The 21,425-nt window shown below is 35.4% G+C and overlaps 1 protein-coding gene across 1 annotated transcript in view; it reads left to right on the forward strand.

Moving 5' to 3' along the window:
* The window catches only part of LOC129757252 (protein yellow), a 48,558-nt gene extending 30,796 nt beyond the window's left edge, over positions 1 to 17,762 (forward strand). The window contains exon 2 of the mRNA XM_055754416.1: positions 16,131 to 17,762. Coding sequence (XP_055610391.1) covers positions 16,131 to 17,539 — 1,409 coding nt within the window. The 3' untranslated portion in view covers positions 17,540 to 17,762. The remainder of the gene's footprint in view (positions 1 to 16,130) is intronic.
* The last annotated feature ends 3,663 nt before the right edge of the window (positions 17,763 to 21,425 follow it).

A 21,425-nucleotide genomic window follows, 5' to 3' on the forward strand; every position in this document is an offset into this window, starting at 1 on the left:
GAACGGTTTACCAAAAAAAATCCTAAATCTTTATCGCTTACAGAACAAATGAGTCTGAGCTTTTTGGTTAGTAGACAACGTAGTTGTCGCTAAACATTTTTTCTAGTAGTATAGAGTGATTTTTTTTAGATTTTTATGATTTTCTGGTCAAAAACATAACAAATTTTTATGGCACTTTGTGCTAACCTGATCTTTCACACAAATTTCACTTCTTGGATCATATTTAAAACTATGACCAGTTATTTCGATACAGAAATAATCTTCATTTGCATTTTCCAGATTCGTGCTTAAGTAATTAGTGAACGGCCCCTAATACCCATATTGTGAGGGTTTTATGCGATTATCAGTCATTAATAGTATTCTAAAGTTGAGCGGCTTCCGCCATCTTGGCTTTCAAGTGATCCTTTTCAATTTATACCCGTATTGTGGGAGTTTCATGCGAATTTCAGTGTTTTTGTTTGTATACAGATAAATTTCAGTGATTAACAGCATTTTAAAGTTCAGTGGAAGCCACCATCTTGGATTTCAAGATGGAGTCAGATAACGAAATTTGACTTCAACTCATGGTTTAATCGAAGGGCACAAAATGACGCCATGTTGATGGATTCACAATGCAAGTATTGGAAAATAATTTTTCAGGCCTATGTTTCATCAATTCCATCATGATAGGCTATCAGATTTGACGAAGCACATTTATTCTATGATACTATTTCATACACATTTTGCCTAAAATCTTGACTGGCAGTAGAAAAGATGCTCATTATAGAGTTAAAACATTAGTGTTTTGGCTATTAATTTCACCAGATCATATCACAATAATGCAATTATCATTCATCAACCATCATGGTTGTTGGAAAAAATTTAAAAAAAATCCGAGAACTCACAGAATAAAAAAAAACGAAAAACGATTTTTCTTAATATAGAGGAATTTTGTACATAGACTGTTCCAGAAATTATACAATAAAAAATATAGTTTTAATAAATTTTATTTATTTTATTTGGCACACTGTATCATTATTTGTGTCCTACCTAACACTGTACTCTTATTTCATGAAAATCTTTAATCATGAGTCAAACTTCGCACTTTTCCTCGCACAGGACTCATAAGCTTCTGTAAAGTGGCATTACCCACCATTTTCACCATTTTAGTAACACACTCGTGTGTCTTTGGCGTAATGACATGATGCCAAATCGTGCCAAAATATGACGGGTCCATCATGCTGCTTAATAATCGGCAATAAACGCTTCAGAAGGCATTCCTTGATACAGTCCTGGGTGTGCATTGTTTCCGATGTGACATACGGGCTATTTTTTTTTCAGGGATTTTAACCCAAGTAGGTTTATTCATCCCGAAGGACATACGGGCTAAATGTTTTGCTGCACTCGCAAATTGCCAGCCACACCATCACCTTCTTGTCATTTTTTTCGGTGAAAATGGTGTTTGGGCAGACCATTTCGGGAGGGAATTAAAAAGAAAAAAAAACAACTTGTTTTACGAATGGTGAAACCAAAAAGAGAGTTTTTATTTAATTTCTTTTTAACATTACAACTTTTCCCGCAAATTTTCCACAATACAGGAACACAAAATGTCTGGCATCATTATAGCAAAGATTGCAAGGTTCAAACTGCTTGTCTACTTTTAGGCGTTTACCTTATTCTCGGGGTGACCAATCCATTCGAGATTGAACAAATGGCCTTCTCCGTTTTGGGGATATTCTTGTTCTACCGTACAGTGAAGTATTGTAGCCCAGGAAAGGTTTTACAGTCCAATTTCTCATACGTTTCATCGTCCATGATTATGCACCCAGAAATTTTGCAAAATATTGAATCATACAGTTTCCGGGCTCTTGGCTTGACAGAAGCGGCTTGATTTGGGTTCCTTTTTGGTTTTTTCTCTTTCCGGTACGTCTTACGCCCAAGTCGCTCTTTAGCACGCATCACGTCGAGGTCCCGACTTTTCTCGCCACATCCCGAACGGAAGCTGATGGTTTTTCTTTGAAGGCATCCCTGACCTTTTTGTCGATAGCATTACTTACAGGACCAGATTTTATTATCGACCACACCTCGGTTCTTTAAATGTACAATGTTCACCGTATTTTTTTATAGCTGGCCATACCGCTGCGACGCTCACATCCTCCAATTTTCCCAATGAGATTCCACTCACAGTACACCACTTTTGCATGAAACTTTTTCTCTTCTCCAGAGTAATACCATGCATTTTTAAATGTAATCACAAACTAAACGTTTTTCTGATGCTATCACGTACAGAAATGTGTAAAAAAAAGGACGCAGCCAGTCGAATTCGAAAAAAGTATATTGGATTCAAAATTACCGTTAACATGAGGTTTACTTATAATTTCTGGAACAGTCTATATTATCTCGTGTGCCCAAATATGACCCCTGAAGATCCATACTATAAACCGGACTTTCCATTCCTAAAAAATTAAAATAAAACATTCCGCAACCCCGACGAAGCGACTAAGGTGTTAGGTTATAAAACCGCATAAAATTTTACAACAGGAACATGAAAGTTAGAACCACAATTATCTTAATTGGAGCTAAACCCTTAGTCCTGATTATCTGATGCCGTGAACCGCATCCAGCAAAGCTTCTTTAAAATTCTTACAGCACCCGGAATTAAACACCTTGGAAACGCTAACGAGCCACCTGCGCGCTACCGGAACGCGCATGGCTTTTAATCGAATTACCTCTAATTGATCTTCGGCGGATCAATCGCTCTAGAGGTCACCTCCAAAGGATGTCCAGCAGACGGCCAAGTGGCTGCGCGCGCGATCAGATAGCGAAACAACTTCCACCCACTCAGAGTGACCTCCTCTTAGCGGGACCGGGGAAGGAAAAGGTATCTAAATACCATACCGGTTGATTCTTGGTTATCATTCCGATTCGAGGGGGCAAGTCACACCGGCGTGGGGTGTGGCCTTCTCGAGGCTCTCGCGGCGGCAGCAGGTGGATTATTTTTTAAGCTTGCCTGCTCGCGGTTTTCGACTCGAATTTCCTTGCTCACATAGATCAGCGATTTCTCGGTCATTGTACGTAACGGAGCGTAACGATCAATCACGCGCCTATTTGGGCAGAGCGCTTCGATACGGTGGCCACGCCAAATAAAGTCTTTCGGATCAGATGACGGACCGGCAAGTTAAGATATCGCTTCGATCGTTCTTTTGACGGAGAGCCTAACTTAGGTTTACTACTTAGCTGCCGCTAAGTATGCTCGTTTTGATTGATCTAGATTTTTTCAAATGAAAAAGTTGTCCCATAGCGTATAAAATAAGCGGTTCTTCTAACATCACGTGTGTGATGACATACAATTAGATCCATGAAAATTGAAAATTAGCTTACGAGATTGTTTGAAGAGTCATTGAAGAAAAGTTATTACAAACGGTACGATTGAAACAACTACCGTTGATTTCCCCAGAAAATGCGTAGCAACCGGCAGCTTTATTGTTCAACGAGATATCACTGTGTGTGAAATGTGAAGAAAAGCGTTAAAGGACATAAGTCACCGTCGCGTGAGATTCCACAACGCAAAGTCGGCGAGCCATATCTAGTGTTGCGAGAAGTTGCCAACTAATGGCTGAGCTGGTGGCAGTCAAGGAAACTTACAAACCATCGGATCATTAACTGGCATATGTTTGTGCACCAGGGTAGCAAAGGCAAAGGCTGTACCACCAGACTGTACTGAATGATGTGAGATTTAACCATGTCATAATGATTTGTAGCTTGCACCAATCAAATCACTCTGCGCATAATTATCAAATCAAACTTCTGACATTCAAAAGTCCTGTTTGCCGTTTTACAAATGTCCAGTTGAATGCAAATGAAAATTTTTTGCTTCAACATTGTAATTACTGATATTACAGATTTTTCGGTATATGTCAAAGGATGACTTCAATAGTAGGAGTAAGTACCAGTCATTTGCTTACGACAAACTCTGCACATCATTAATCAAACTTGAACGAGTTATTTGAAAATTATGTAAATACATGTTTTGTGTTCTGTGTCTGCCTGACTCAAAATGTATAGAGTCAAACCAAAATTTCAGGGTAGTTTATACATACATTCACTTCAAAAATAAAAAGAAAAATTAGTCGATGGAGCCTTGAGTTCAAAATTGAACGCATTTTCGCTTGATGTCCTCCATTAAAGTCTTTACAGTGTCATCCGGTACCAGTTTCTCAGTTTTTTTTTTCATTTTCTAAACATGTCCTTCTCGTCTTTGACTGTCTTCTTCCATTTCCGAAGTTGCCGCTTCATTATTGCCCAGTACTGCTTCACCGGGCGCAGCTCTGGACAGTTTGGTGGGTTCATTTCCTTTGGTACAAAATGGACAGAATACTTGCAAGATGCCAAATCTGGCCAAAATAGCGGAGCTTCGACGTGCTGCTGCAAGAACGGAAAAAGGCGTCCCCGAGGCACTCAGATTTGTAGATCTTGCCATTTATTGTTCCTTTTGTCACGAAAGGCCTACTTCTCAGCCCGAAAGCAGATTTGGAGGCAAACTTCAACATTTTCTTCTTCTTAAATTTGTCATCCACATCGAACTTGCTCTTGCCGGTGAAAAATTTCAACTTCGGAATTTGCTTAAAATCGGCTTTTATATACGTTTCGTCGTCCATCAACCAGCAACCATTTTTTGTCAGTATCTGCTCGTAGAGCTTCCGTGCCCGAGTTTAAGCCGTCGATTGTTGCCGCTCATCGCGATTTGGGAGGTCAGTTGTGCTAGCGATTGCTCACCATCGCTTACATACTTCTTGGTTCTCAGATACTCTCTTTTAGCGTGAGAGCAGAGGCATATTTTAGAATGCCACATTCTCCCCTTTTTTAATAATTGCTTCGTCATTATTATCTTTAATAACTTATATTATTTATATATTACCATGGACTGACCCCGACTCTTAATCTTTTACCGATGACTATGGGCTTAAACCCGGCTTACTATCGGTTGCCATGGGCTGAAACCCGGCTATTCATCTTTTACCGTTAGCCATGGGCTTAAACCCGGCTTTCTATCGGTTGCCATGGACTGAAGCCCTGTCATTGATATGTTATTATTTTATTTTGTTTATTTTTCTCTCGATTGCCATGGGATCGAAATCAGTTTTTGAAAAGTTTTTATTTTAATCTCAAATAACTACACTCACTTTGTTCTAAAGTTTAAAACACTCTCTAACCCATTCAGATATACAGGGTTTGCCCATTGAGGGCTGGAGATTGATTCTTAAATATAATACACATTTGCCTCACAGGGCCGTCGAATCCCTCTTTGCACTAATGGGCGATCGAAATACCTCTTACGTTCTGACGGGCCGTCGGATCCCTCGTTGCCTAAAGGCTTTGTATGATCAGTGCTGGGTTTCCCTCAAGTACTGGCCCATTCCTCCCTTCTTCCTGAGGAGATACGCAAATACAAAAATTTCATTTACATTGCGTGAGAACAAAATATTCAAGAAAAAAACAAAAAAAGTGTCATTCTCCGAACAAATTTTCACGTTTTCAATAGATTTTAAGATAATTTGGCGGTGACGCTATCAATAAAACTTTATATAATCCTATAGATCTAGTATTTGGCCTGTTTTTCCTAGCACTACAATGGAAGGTATTGAAATGTGGAATAGTCTTGCAAGTCATCACCATATGCTAGTCGAAGAGAATCAAATTTAAATAATAGAAAGCTAAACGCTCCCGATTGCAAAGAAACGAGGAGCTTAAAAAAAATAATATTCAAAAAATTAACAATTATCAACAAGAAACCGGACTTATTAAAAAATCACGGTTAAGAAGTGATAATCGGCTCAATCATAATTAATCTATTCAACAAAGGCTATCAACAATAGTCAAACCAAAAAAACAGCCACATAACCTCACATTGAGGGCGCCAAACTAGCAGCCGCGCTTTTGAACTTGACCACCACTATTCAGTCATTCAATCAGCCAGTCAAGAAAGCGTCATTTATTACCAACGCATTGAGCATGGGCATGGCGAGCCTCCAAAAAACTGTTACCTACTTGTTTGTCGGTTGAAAGCAAAACCGACATGTGGTGTGGAGTCAACACAAAAAAGGGTTTTAGACGCATGTCAAATTGACGAAAACATCAGTCTTTAGATAGTTGGACAATCTTTGGAACCTGAACTTGAAAACTTTATCAATTGTTTCAATTTAGTTTCAACTATTGCGATGAAAAAAAATTATAAAAGGTAATTGATGTTAAAGCTTTCAACAACCTCCTATACCATGAAATGTGGTGCGCAGACTTAAAATGTTTCCATTAATAGGATGTGATTTATCTGGTGTACCCGATCAATTTAAATTATTCAAATCAGATATTAGATCGCGTGATATGTGGGCGAACTCCCTGAAAAGCCTAATGGAAATATTCCAGTTCTGTATGAATCAATCGGTAGTAATCCTTTTTTTAAATTGTTTTTAAATATATTAGAAAAGTATACATTCTAAGATTAAGCATTGATTAGAATGCAATTGGAAGAAAATGTTAGACAAAATATTTGAAATTCTCGTAAAGTGTTACTAAACATCATCAACAAAAGGGTAACGTACCTTAGTGTACAACATACTGATGGAGATAACTTCTTGCGGGATAGCTGAAAGTTTTATTTTATTTCATTTTAATTCCCTTCCTCTGACTGTCTGCACTCTGTAGCAGATCTCGGAGAGATGTTGTTGGGGTAGGCCCATGACTAAATGAGTGTTGTTACTGGTAAGTAAATATCGTGTTGTGCATGCTCAGCGGGTTGTCTGCAGGAGTGAATGGGTGTATTAATTTTTTTTTATTCTGCCGCTCGCTAGGCAGCCGGTAGCAAGGTATGCAGATCAGGTCGGCGATGGCGATTCATTGAGGTGTTTCGAGGCGCTTTAGTAGTCGCCTCGCCTGTATCAATGAAGTTGTTAGTATGACTGACGTCGTAGCACCAATTAGTGTGACAGTTGTAATTATTATCGAACGACCGAGGGCTGATGTCGTATTACTAGAAAAATTATAATCGATTTCTTTCGAATCGTTCAATTGAGCCAGAATATTGGAAAATCGTTTTTTAAGTATAATTTCATCCTTTGAATGTTACATGGTTGCTTGTTCAGAGTAAAGTCACCAGGATGGTAAATTTTATTCGTTAGTTGAAAGTCGAGCTTCTCAGGTCAAAAAAATTAACTTAAAAGTACTGCAAGAGTTTATTTACTATTTAGCGAAACTTACCCAGCAAACATTTTTGTAGTTATATTCTTCTTTTGTTTTGATATTATACATTATAGGGGGAAATCGTCTATGACCGGACATCGTCTATGGCCGGACAACATAGATTTTTCGAAAACACAATATCCTAATAATGTTTTAAAACCATGAAAATAAAGTAAATAGTAGCCTGATATGGTGTTAGGAATATGGTAATCCAATCTGAAAAGGTAAACCAATCATAGGCATCTAAAGCTTTTGCCTAGTAGTACGGAGAGGATCGCCTAAACTTTGCATTTGTATTGTGGTCAGTTTTTTCGGCTTGTAAAATTTGAACTGCACATGAACGACATCCTTGATTGGTTATCTTTCGACTACAGTAGATATGAGATAACAAAACGGAAATTCAAACAAAATATTAGGGAAATTCAAAAAAATGCGATTTGTCTATGACCGGACACCAAGTTGTTGTCTATGACCGGACAAGAAAATATTCAAAATTATAGATGATTTCAACTTGAAACTTTCATTTTTTCATCTCTATAAGCAACCTCAAATGGTTAACAGAAGATAAGGATTCAATAACTAAACTATTTTGCTCCTCTGAGAAACTTTAGGTTTTGCTGTCCGGTCATAGAGAATTTCTCTGTAGTTTTTTCGAACCAAATGTTGCGTTCTGGTTTGTCAAAAAAAACGTTTATGACTGACTTTATTGAACGTTCAGTATTAAAAAACACATACTCACAAGACCTGCGCAAGTGATTTCAGTCATTTTGCTACGTTTTTGTGCCATTGGTGATAACTTTGGTGAAGTAATTCGTAGTGCCCGGCCATAGACAACACTTTTGGAAATGAACGAACACTAACATGAAATGATTTCTCTTACCACATGAATATGTTGTAAATTAATATTTTTCTAATATAGTTAGGTGATCATAATATTGATACTCTTCAAATCAGTAGAGGAACCAATATTTACAAAAATCTATTTTTGAAGTTATTGCTTTAAAACCTTAAGTGTCCGGTAGTAGACAACTTCCCCCTAGAAAGATAGTATGAAAGTTGAAAAAACAGCATTCAACTACCATAGTGGAGGCAATAAACAAACATAAATTATATTTCTTTCTTAAGCGACGAAAACTACACTAATTGGGCGTTATCCGACACCTTATTCGTACCTATCGGAAGAATGCAAGAGAGCCTTAGATTTAGCTCTCATAGCCTGCAAATCGTTGCCAGCGACAATATATTCCGGTTTTCTCATTAGTAAATATTCCTCAATTTCCATCTGATTTTTAGCCATCTGGATGTGCTGCTGGTTGCAGAGAGAAAAAAACTGACTTCAAACAGCATTTTATACGACCTTTTCACTATGCAATTGGAATTGCGATTTGCAACACCATTGTAAACGACTCAAGTTATCATTTCTGGTACAATTCCAGGTTTGCTGGGAATCCACTAAGCTACTAAATAAAAAAAACCTTCGAATAAACGGCTGTCAATTTAACTGTTCAGATAGGGTAAAATTACAGTACTCAAAGAAAATGCATTGAAATATTTTTTGATCGTTAACACAGTCAAAATCTAATTTTCAATTTAAGAATCTACTAAACTATTACTTTTTCTAATCGATCCGAAAAATCATCTTGTTAATGTCTATCAAAACAATAATTTTCATCAATTCGGAATTTTTGTTATAAAATTTTTATGAACAAGTTTCCATCGATTTTGAAATTGAAATTGCTTTCGATTTGCTTTGAACATACCTGTTCAACATAGACGAGAAGATTTTTTTAAATATCGATGGATGTTTCAAAACTTTATTTTAATACTTATTTCAATAATTTTCGCACATTTTTCAACGATGATTCGGCTTTTTTGATAAAGTTTTACTCTGCGCTGCTTTTATTTCAAATACCGATAAAAATATTTGTCCTAAAACCGTTTAAAAATGCATAAATTAAAAAAAGATATTCTCGCTTGGCCACACAGGAAGAAAATTTCGTTTAATATTAGACCAAAAACGATACACGAAAACGGAAAGTCGATTTTGATGTAAAATTCTATCACGATGTATTTTTTTCAACAATGTTTTTTTTAATGATTGTAAATTTGGATCGAAAACAACGCACGAAATCGAATAACGAAAGCCGTCATGTAAAAATACACAGACATAGATATTTTAAGATTTATTATCATAAATATTAGAAATCTTTGCTATATATATCCTGGTTTTTTCTGTGTTTATTAACGAATACGCCGCTTTTATAATTTAAATTTCGCATATATTTCCAAAATAAACCTACAAAATATCCCGGACAGCGTAAACCTGGAGTTTTTATTTCATCCTATAATTCCCAGTACGGTGATATTGTACAGATAAGCGTCACCAGGATCCTCGTTTAGTCCCAGAACATCCTTATTCAAGGAAAACCGATTAATTTCAACACCATTTTTCTTCAACATCACATTTTATAAACCTACCAGCTTTTGAAAGATTCTGGAAGTGCTGGAGCTATGCTTACGACTTGTTTCCGAACAATTTTCTTACTTTTTAATTTGTTCCGCGCGCAACAGAAGTTAAACATTTCCCTTTAATTTTAAAATCAACAAAAATATAGTTAAACACTGTTTGTGATGTAAAACTCATTGACCGCTTAACCTTTACATCACGGAACGTTAAATTTAAGCTAAACAATGTATTTTTATTCGCTTTTTGAAAAAAAGGCTAAAATCACATCAAAAGGAGTTGAAAATTACATCTTCCTCGAATTACACTTGTGAAAAACTACACAGTATTAAATATTTTCATGTTTTAACATGCAAATAATTGGAACAAGTTATTTCTACTAAATTTACATGACTTGTGACGTAATGTAAATTTCCGAAATGAAAAAAATGCCATTGTGAATTTACATGACCATAACAATGAAACCGTTCTGACTCCTTATTCCTTTTAAGTTTTTGAATCATTATTTCATCAAATTCTAGCCATCTATAAGGCTGATGGCTAGACAATGATTTAAAGTGTATTCATAATGATTTACCTACCCAAAATCTACGAGCTCCAGATTTGAAACAGCATTTTTATGGCGCATCAAATCGAACTTGCTGCTTACCGGTCGGTCGTTCGGCGTTTGTTTGTGGAACGATTCTGCTTAGGGTGTATCTGAATTTTCATTTAAGTTTTTAGTTTGGATGGATGATTTTGAAAATATTTTATCTTTTTTTTCAAAATAGTTAGAACAAAGTTTATCTAGAATGTTTTTTGAATAATATTATTTGTTATTTGTTCGTTGTACATAAAAATGTCCTCTGCAAAATTATGGAATGTGTGGAATGGGTAATGGACCTTGTCATTCGTTTGTATGAATATTGAACAATTCATAACGATTCACTTATATAAAAATGTATGATCCTGATTTTATTTGAACTAAAAAGTTTATACTCATAACCAAGTATAAAAAGAAAAAAGCTTTCTTGTACTGAAATTTTCGAAACAACAAATTGAGAATATTGTTGACCTTTTTCTGCAATATTATATGTAAACCCAAAGTTTGACTACTTTTTGTGGCATTCATTTTCAATTGTAGGATTTCATATCATCCTTATTTCTTAGAGTTATTCTTATAGGTATTTAAAAAAAATTAGAACTAGGGACAATACTCGAGCTTAGAACAAAATATCACTTCTATCCAATAAGTCTATTAAACTTTATCGAGGAATATACTATTTTAAGGTTTTTTCATACAAAAAAGCAATAAAACATAATTTGTATTTTTGATAAACAGTATGAAAAACATTTCACTTTTTTATATTTATAAAAATCAAAAAACAATTAGACACACCCTGTGTGAGACTGCAACGTTTTTTATTCCAAACATCGTTTCCTGCAAAAGTCATGTGAAATTACAACAAATTGACCCGAATGAGGAAACGCTTGTTTTTTTTCATTTTGTTCAAATGACGAATTGCATTTGATTTTGAAATTGATTTAAGTACCCTTAATTTGTTCGAGCCTAAAAAGCTGCACGATTAGAAACGCTCAAACTTGATTCAAAATGTGATTTGGACAAGTAAAAAAGTACCTGATTCAAGTTTGAATTTTGTAATGTTTTATCATCTGATATCTATAAAATTCTGGTAACTCTTATTTATTATACAAATTATAGAGCAATAAATGCAAACGATTTAAACAGAACATTCCAATTCTCTTGAATCAATAACTTTCTTTTTAAAATAATATTTCTGAAAATTAGAAGGAAAATCTGTCAGTGTCGCTAATTTCTTTTCATGAAAAAATGCTCTGTTTGGGGCGTTAAAGTTATTTTCTCGCTACTCCTACTGCTTTGCCGTCTTGGGAATGGGAGCCAGGAAATTTTCCAGTAAGTTCTATATATTTAAATTAAATCTGCATGGCGTGAGAACAAAATATCGCTTTTTATCAAATTTTCGCTTTTTCATACAAAATAAATCAAAACCAGGATATTAAAATCTTATGTGATCAAAGTGATGATTTAAAATCTGGAATCATTTTTTTCGAAAGTCAACAAGTAGTTTTGAACTTAGGGAAAAATTATAGTTCTATTCGGTTTCACTTTTCCATACAATTTACTTAGGGATGTATACAATATAAAAACAAATCAACGAAAATATGTGCATCTTTTTTCGAGAAAAAAAAAACTCGTCTTTCAAACTCAATCAGCCGAAACCTTTTAATTTCTGGGCCAAATTTCACTAAACAATTTGTGTTGGGTAAAACTAAGTGTTAAAATTAAATTTTTTATTGAAAAATAATATATTTTTCATAATTTAGGGCAACGTTATGAAATACAAAGGCTTTAAAAAAAAATGTCAGAACTTTGCCCTCGTATGCCTTAATCCATCACATTCAAATAGTTAAGAGCTTTGTTTTGAGGCTTCTGAATTCTTCATCTTCTCAATTTTAATAACATGCCAAATTTAAACAAAAACTAATAAAGGAATACGGTTATGAAACTGATATACTTGAATTTTTTTTTGCTGACGAGTGACGACACACAATGCATTGCGCATAACCTTCACTCTATGCAATAGGGAAAAATGAAAATACTTCATTCATTTTTCTTATTTTTATCATATCTTTTTGGGAAAAAACATTGCAGATGGCCATCTTTTGCAATTTCTGACAGCGTGTAATTTCAAATTCATATGCTGCAAAGGTTAGATCGATACATGAACCCGTAGATGATCTAGAAGAGCTTTCTTGGTACTAAAAAATTGGGATATTTTGAATGTTCAAGGAGAATCGATGCTTTAATCAGGGTGCCCTATGCGTTGGTAAAAGTTATGAGAAATGTAAAGGTAAAATTTCAATTGATTTTTTTTTGCCATTTCACAGTTTATAAGTGTCAGAGGAAAATATCTCTGAAAGTTTGTCTACTACACTAAATTGATTGCATACTTGAAGGACCAATTTTATAAAATGTAGATGGAAACATCAATCAATTATATTATTGGAAATCGGGAAGAATTAACCTACTTGGCTTAAAATCCCTGAGAAAACAGGAAAAAAATAAATTATTAGATAAATATTAGTCATTGGATAAACGTTAATAATGTCGTGCTTAGCAATGATCAACATCCATTCGGATGAAAATATATCTTCTTGGACTCGAGAGATCAAGTGAACCCATCACATAAATCTTGGAAATCTTTTTCCCAAAAAAATGAGAGTTTACTATTGCCTTGAAAAAAAAATGGCATTAAGAAGTACATATTTTTTACTAGGGTTATTATCAAGCTTTTTTAGAAAATGTCTTTTTTTAAAATGACCCGTTTTTTCTTAGAAATCTTTTCTGGTAGATTCAACGCTCTCCAATTCTGCCACTTCAAGATAGTTGGTCCGTGCTTGATGAAAACGCTTCTTTCCTCGGTGATTTTCAACTCCTGTCATTTTTTTGAATCTTCTTCTATCCATCTATGATTTTCAAAACAAAAAATGTTCGTACTTTAAGAATATGACATTCACCGATAAGGCAGTAAAAATTAAGTAACACTTTTTTGAAGCTTCACTGATTAACACTGAAAAATCCTAGGGGAGGAAGACTGAAATTCGCTGTTTCGTTTTCTGTATCGTTTTTTTACTGTCCGGCAAAAAGCCAGCAATTTTCGAAAAGATTTATAATTGTTCAAATTTTCACTTTAGATGTTTAGTTTCGTGTAGCGAGTCATGTAACTAAGTTGTTTAGGTGCTAAATTTAAGTCTTCTGAGTTAATTGCAGCAGATTCAAAAGTAAACATCGAAATCGAATACAACTCTGTTGCAAATATAAATTTTGAACTAATTAAAAATGTTATTCGGACCTTGAGAACAATCAAAAATCTAATTTTGTTATTTAAGATATTTTTAGAACAACCATCAATTAAACAATTATTGTTTATCAGCTTCAAAAACTTCAACGAAATTTGAGCGAATAAATATGCCTGAACCTGCAAGAATTTCCCAGAACAAAACAAAATCTAATTAAATAACTGTTTAATGCAAAACAATTGCTTTTCATCATCAAAACAGTTTTATTGAAAATCTCTAATGATAATGTAAATTTTGAACCTTGGCACTGGTCGTTAGATTGATGAGAGAAATTTGACATTAGAACGATTTTTTTTTGTTCAGTCTTCCTGCCCCAGTAAAAATCTATTCGCCTCAATTGTTCAGCACAGAAAATCACTAAAATATGAGGGGTTTTTGTGTTTTTTTTTTCTCCAAACCACCAGCATTTTTTCAAGTTTTATATAAGACCCCGATCAGGAAAGCATATCAAAATAATAACTCAAACGTATCTCACCAAGATATTTACATCTGATTCAGTAATAATTAAGAACTGAAAAATTTAGATTTTAAGTTTCTCCAATCTGAATTATATCTTATTCTGATTGACAGACTTGAATGGGGTTGAGATAATTTTCAATGATAAAGATTTTTTTCGGGTTGTCCCAAAATGAAATGATTATATCTTATTTTGATATATGTACAACTTTTTCTGAAACACGGACATCGAAGTTAACGGCCCAAACCGTACATTAATGAGTTTTGCTCAACAGATCCTTAAATTGGATCCAATTTTTAGGAAACCAAAAATGAAACATGGTTTTAGCAAATAAAATGGTTTATTGACATTCCATAGTCATTTTTCTCGAAGCACTCATATCTTGATAAGTTATAATTTTGATAGGTTTTGTTCTGCCCAATATCAAACTATGCTATCTGAACGAGATATAATCTTGAAAGGAGCATATCTAAAATTGATATAATTTAGCTATGATCGTATAGATTTTTTGATATAATTTGAGATATTTTAACATCCTACGAGTACTGAATAATAACTCATTTAGATAGGAAAAAATTAGTATCAAAATATCTCATCTTGATATAATTTAGTTTTTCCCTCCTGATCGGGACAAGATTAAATAACTCGTTTAGTTTTTAGCATTTTAGGTTGCCTGCATATGTTCCAGACAATTTCCAGGCAATTTTATCTAAAAACCTAAAAAAATCCGGGCATTTGATTTCAAAATTTGGCCAAAACCACGGAATTATTCAATACCAATAAAAAAGAATAAACTTGAAAAAAAAATATCAAAACACATCATCAAATTTTACATCGTGTTTCAGGCTTTCGAATCCGAAATGTTCATGATTATATAGATAAAATTGCTAAAAAAATCGTTTTTCAACGAAAAAACAATAAAAATGATAATAGCTCAATTTTAGTTTTTTTTTGTTCAATTTTGGAAACAAATTGAATAAATCAATAAAAAAAAAATGGTAAAGTGTCGTTAATAAAACCTTAAAAAAAAAAATAAAAAAACGGGCATTTTTCTTCGAAATCCGAGCAACCGGGCCTTGCCGAACTTTTCTTAAATTTTGTGTAAAAAATCGGAACAAGTCCGGGTAAAACCGGGAAATCTGACAAGCTTATTCTGGTTTAGTTAAACGTTCTTTGAGCAAGTTCTAGTGTTGTTAAAAATTTTCGATTGAAGAAAATATACTTGAAGTTGCTTCCAAATGATGATGGCTCCAGATGTTTCTCCAAGCAAAATTTCTTCAATGTAAAGCTTAGGAAAAAAGTCAAATTCCAGTTAAAAAAATACTATATCCAATCAAACAATGAATGAATAGACGAGTTTTATTAAATTTACTTGGTAGATGATTAAATACGGTTGTTTAAAAATTTAAAATTTTCTTTCAAAATTCGGATTTTAAATTACTCTCAGCTACAACATTTTCTACTTGAGTGTTTGCAGTATACAAAGATAGATTTTTTCTCGATAATTAAATTTTTTTTAACAAATTTCATTTATCCATATATAATTACTTATAGTTCAATTTTAGAAGAAGAAACATATGTAAAGGAATGGTCATAAAAATCAGGCCTTTAAAAGTTTCTCAAATGTTTCATTTTTCGTGAAATATTTTGCTTTTTTCGTGAAATATCCCGTTTTTTCTGAAAGTATCTGGAAAAGCCTGTATTAAACTCTACCGATTAATATATTGAAATAAAACATTTTAAAGTGAAACATAAGATCTTCAAGTCAAGAGATTTTTTCAAACTAAGTGAGTGCAATAACTCAAAAAACAATTTTTTTCATTTTATTTTTTTTGGGAAAATAGGTTTGTTGTTTGGTCTCTTTTTGCATAGTAAGCTCTATACAAATTTGAAGGTCTTCTAGGGTTGCCTTACCCGAATAAGCTTAAATTTCCATTTCGACTTTTCATTTTTTTTTGCGTTAACAAAGTTTTATCTAGCTATCGTTTTGTTTCTTCAATTTGAAGGTTCAAAGCTACTTTTCTGGTTTCACTTTTTGTCAGCAGATTTTTTAAAAAGCCCTATCTGAAACATTATTCAATTATTAATACTATTTTCACTCTTTTTTTATAGGCATTCCCTCAACGCTCAATTACATCGACATGAGCCAGACGCCCTCGGGCTCCCCGGCCCTGATCCCGTACCCAGACTGGTCCAGCAACGTAGCCGGAGACTGCCAGAACGGTCTTTCGACGGTGTACCGTATTAAGGCCGACAAGTGCGGTCGCCTGTGGGTCCTGGACACCGGTACCGTTGGAATTGGAAACACCACCCAGCAGCTGTGCCCCTATGCCCTGAACATCTTTGACCTGAAGACCAACCGCCGGCTGCGTCGTTACGAACTTCGCCCTGAGGATACTAATCCAAACACTTTCATCGCCAACATTGCCATCGATATGGGACGCTCGTGCGAGGATACCTTTGCCTACATGTCCGATGAGCTGGGATACGGCTTGATCGCTTACTCATTCGAAAAGAACAAGTCGTGGCGATTCGCCCACAGCTTCTTCTTCCCAGATCCTCTGCGTGGTGATTTCAACGTTGCTGGATTGAACTTCCAATGGGGTGAGGAAGGTATTTTCGGCATGTCCCTGTCTCCTCTGCAAGCCGATGGCTACCGAACCATGTACTTCTCACCACTTGCCAGTCATCGGGAGTTCATGGTATCTACTAAAACCCTCCGCGATGAAGAACGCGTCGAAGAGAGCTTCCACGACTTCCAGTACCTGAAGGAACGAGGACCCAACAGTCACACCACATCTCGAGTTATGAGCGAATCCGGCCTGCAGCTGTTCAACTTGATCGACCAGAACGCCGTTGGATGCTGGCACTCGTCTCTACCATACAGTCCCGAGTACCACGGAATTGTAGATCGCGATGATGTCGAGCTCGTTTTCCCCGCCGATGTCAAGATCGATGAAGAAGAAACCGTCTGGGTCATCTCCGATCGTATGCCAGTGTTCCTGATTGCCGAACTAGACTACAGCGATATCAACTTCCGAATTTTCAGCGCACCTTTGCGTTCACTCATCGCAGGCACTGTTTGTGACATTCAACCAGCCAGCACTGTACAGCCAAACATTCGAGCTCAGTTCACGAATTCCTACATCCAACCCAAGTTCGGAGAAGGTGAGATCTCTTCCTACCCAGGAACCACAGCTCTGATCCCATCGACCTACTCCCAGCCGATCAGCTATGCTCCAACTTCGGCTCCAACCATCAAATACACCTCGTCATCCGTTGATTACCCGAACTCGCACATGTACTCCTCGCAGCAATACCCTACCACGGCAAAGGCCTATCACTTCAACAAATACCATGGAGTGGAGTACCAGTCCCACGGAAATGGGCACGGAAACTACCACCAGCACGACAACGGCCACTATCACCATCACGATCATTCGGGACACTTTGGCCATCGCTACTGGGGCGGACCCAGCAAGAACCACAAGGACGAAACGTTGAAGCAGTACTTCTACTAAGTGAGAAGCGAGCCACACACTTTTACACCAAGCGTATTAAGCGGGCACTCAAACCTTAGGATTACTTATAGAAGAGCCAAGTGCAATCGACGTCGTCTGCGACGATTTGTTAGGGAAATTTAGGTAACTTATTTGTAACATGCGACCTCATCAGTAGTAGCTATAAATGATGTGAAAAATTTGAAATAAATTGACATCGACACGAGATGTATCGGGATGTTTACGTGTTTGTTTTACTCGCTCGAATCACCTAAACCTCAGGGGATTTATTCAATGAACTCTAATGGATTGCGGGGCCTTATCGTTTGAGGTTGATTGAGCCGGTTGCATTAAAGCGCATACTCAGCCGCTGCCTCGGTATGTTCTTGATCCTAGCCACTTAGGTTGGTGCTTCTCTTCTGTTGCTGAACCATAAATCTAACCAGCATGAGCATAAATAAAACATCGACGACAGAGCAGTTTGTTTTCACACCGCAACTTGACATGATTTTTTTTCTCTCTTTCTGTCGATGTCTGCACCGATGTAGCCGACTAATAGTGCAACTTTCCGGTTTGGCAAACTCGTTACAGTCTGTTTGTTGTGCCGTGGAACTGCTGCCGGTTGATCGGAAAAATCGTAGGGTGTCGGCACAACTAGAGGCGGTTGCAGATAGTCAGACGTTCTCGAAACTTATTGAAAAAGTTTGTTCAAAAAAAGATTGGTTTTCAGGTCGTTTACCTTGTTTTGAAAGCATCTTACCTTGATGTTTGTTTTGACGGGGTAGGTTTCATTTTTAAAAGATTCACGTCTAATTAAGCAGTAATGTGATCGATCGACCATTGTCGCTTGTTTTGAATGTAGCTTAAGCAGTGCTTTTTATTTATGTAAAAAAGATAAAAATGTTCCAAAATCTTAGTTGTAAAAGACAAGATTCTGCTGGAAACCTGCTGGAAACTCATTCATCACAAGTGACAAAAAATGGATTAGGAGTACAGTAAATGTGGCCGATTCCGCTTCTCGTTTATGTAACATGATTGCAAAAACCGTAGCACTATTAAAGGTTCGGTTATGCTAACGACCCACATGAGGTAAGATCAATCGTTCTGTCAAAACAGACCGGCACGATAATTTGTTGGTTTGTTTCTTCTCCCTCCTAGTATTTCTCTTGGTGCTTGGATGAAGGTAATCATATCTTGAAATGTAATTGATATAAATTAAGTGGATATTCAATCTTGTTTTTTTTTTATATCACTTATGGTGTTATGTGGCTCAACATAGACTTATCGTTCAACGACATCCGAGACTATTTGTGAAACATTAGCACTTTAAGAGCTCACGCGACACCTGATCAACGGATAAAGATTAAGGAAAATAAGTGGTAGAAATATATCTAGTGTTTTGAAGACTACATTGCACTCTCACGTCTTTTAGTTGGTATAAAAGCTGAGTAGACATACAATAAGTTAGGTTACCCCATAGAAAACATGCAAATTTTGATCGGCAAACTCTTAGCCATCTTATGATAAATTGCTTATCTTTAGACCTCATTTAAAAAAATCGTGAATTAAAACCCTTTCTCGGATGTATTTGACAAAATTTTTAAGATTACTTAAGCTTAATCTAAAGTTGGATCACTTCTAAAAACTGCTTTTTAAATTCAAACTCGATCGTCTCAGGGTAGGGTGGTCCAAGTCTTTAAATCCAAGTTTCACTCGCATCCTTGCATTCCATACTTATCAAAACACATTTGTTGAATGTTGATCAAAAATTCCCAGACAACCAGAAGTCGTATTTTATTTTACAGATCATATCGTATAGAGTGTTATTTAAACTCATTTTCGTATATCTGCACCTACAAAGTGCGGCCCATGGATATTCTTTATCGTATTTAGATGCATTGCATGATTTTAGACTCGATATTTATGTACAATTGAACTCGACCTTTGTGTACGACAATTCGCAAAAAATCTGTGAAACGACCGATATACCCCAGACAACCAGAAGACGTATTTTATTTTACAGATTATATCGTATACAATGTAATTTAAACTCATTTCCGTAGATCTGCACCTACAATGTGCGGCCCATGCATATTCTTTATCGTATTTGAATACTTTGCATGATTTTATTACGACAATACAATCCAAACCAAGAAATTGTGTGCAAATGTACCTATATGGACTCCAAAATAATACGTATATACTGGATTTGCTGCATTATATACGATATGTTTACACGTATATTTGCATGTTTATTTGTGTTGCAAATTCGAAATACCCACCAAATGGTTGTCTGGGACGATGATCAGCCATGATTGACAGATTTTGTCGTGCTATGCATGAAATTATTCGAAATTAAGACTTTTTTAAACATGAAATACGATTTATATCATCATAACCATCAGGTGTTAGATCTTAGAAGAAAGAAAATAAGCTCGCAACTTTGCTTGCCACTTGGAGATATATGCTATAAAATCGTTTATAACTGCATTGATTCATAATAATGCGCATGCAATCGTATACCTATGCAAATTAATTCGCATGTCTGATTTTCGTAAAACGTATTTGCTGGCAATCGTAAAAGAATACAAATAAGTTCAATAATATCGTTTATGATACTACGACATCGATGATTAAACTCGTATTTGAGAGGGCTTCAAAATGCTGATCTATTTAAAGATCATCGATGACGTGTTCTATGATTAAAAGATTTTAGTTATAGAAATATTCGATTTGCTTTTGGTTTAATGCCTTTGAAGCAAATCCCCTTGAATTTATATATTCCAGATAGCGTCGAGGAACCATCATGAGCTGCAGATCGTATCGTCAGGGGATCAAGTCAAGGTACTAACAATAATTTCATGAACGTCGAAAATAATCAGCCATCAGGCAAATAATAAATTTGTACGATATAAACTTGAATTTGACAGAAAAAACGCATTTCTTTGAAATAATCTTATGTTTATTATTTTTGGGGATGAATAAACCAATTGGTTTAAAGTACAAAAACAAAAATCTTATTTTTATTCAACTGACGGAAAATGAGAGCCCTGCACTCAAGTCGCAAAAGACGACCAAATAAGTCGTCAAACTTTCCATATTGTTACGGAAAATGTCGTATATTACAACCCCAATCATCTATATGATAATGTAAAAAATTGTCATAGTATATTCCAAAAAGAATCAGAGTAGTCGTAAATGATGCGCATGAAAAGTCGTGCAAATCGTAATTTAATACAATCCAAATCAAGAATATGTTTGCTAATGTAGGGGAGAGGGGGGTATCGTGGGCCATGGGGAAACGAAGGCCACTTTTAATATCTCAGATGTGTGTTGAGATAGAAATCTCAAACCAACTGTCATCGTCGTCGCTTTGCGTGAGCATATATTCCTATATGTTGTTTACTGAAATACGCACCATATGCTTCTTTTATTTGTCAAGCTAAAAAAAGTTAGAAAAATGTTTTTACATAATTAAAAAAAACACCCGCTAATTTCATCGATGGGGAAACTAAAGTGCATAGCAAAAATATGCTCATACGCTTATGATCTTCGTTTTGTCATGATCTTTCACGTGGAAAAGGAATTTTTGTGGAAACATCAATAAATCACACAGACGCAACCAATTTGCAAATCATACCTTGTGGGGAATCGTGGGCCACACATCTTGAATCACCTATATTTTTATGTTTTTATACACATTCAGAACTTAAAATACATTTTACCTATCTTAAAAGTTTTCTTATGCCAAATGAAGAGTTATGAAAAATATTTTGTCCATTCTATATAAGAAATTTTGCCAAAACGTTCGCGAGCCAGGTTTTGGAATCTATGCGATCATACACAGCTCTCTTTTATATTTCATCATCTGAAATTGCTTTTAAATAACGAAATGAATTAGGAAATC

Source organism: Uranotaenia lowii, chromosome 1, assembly GCF_029784155.1.
Source record: "Uranotaenia lowii strain MFRU-FL chromosome 1, ASM2978415v1, whole genome shotgun sequence".
In the NCBI taxonomy this organism is placed as follows: Eukaryota; Metazoa; Arthropoda; class Insecta; order Diptera; family Culicidae; genus Uranotaenia; species Uranotaenia lowii.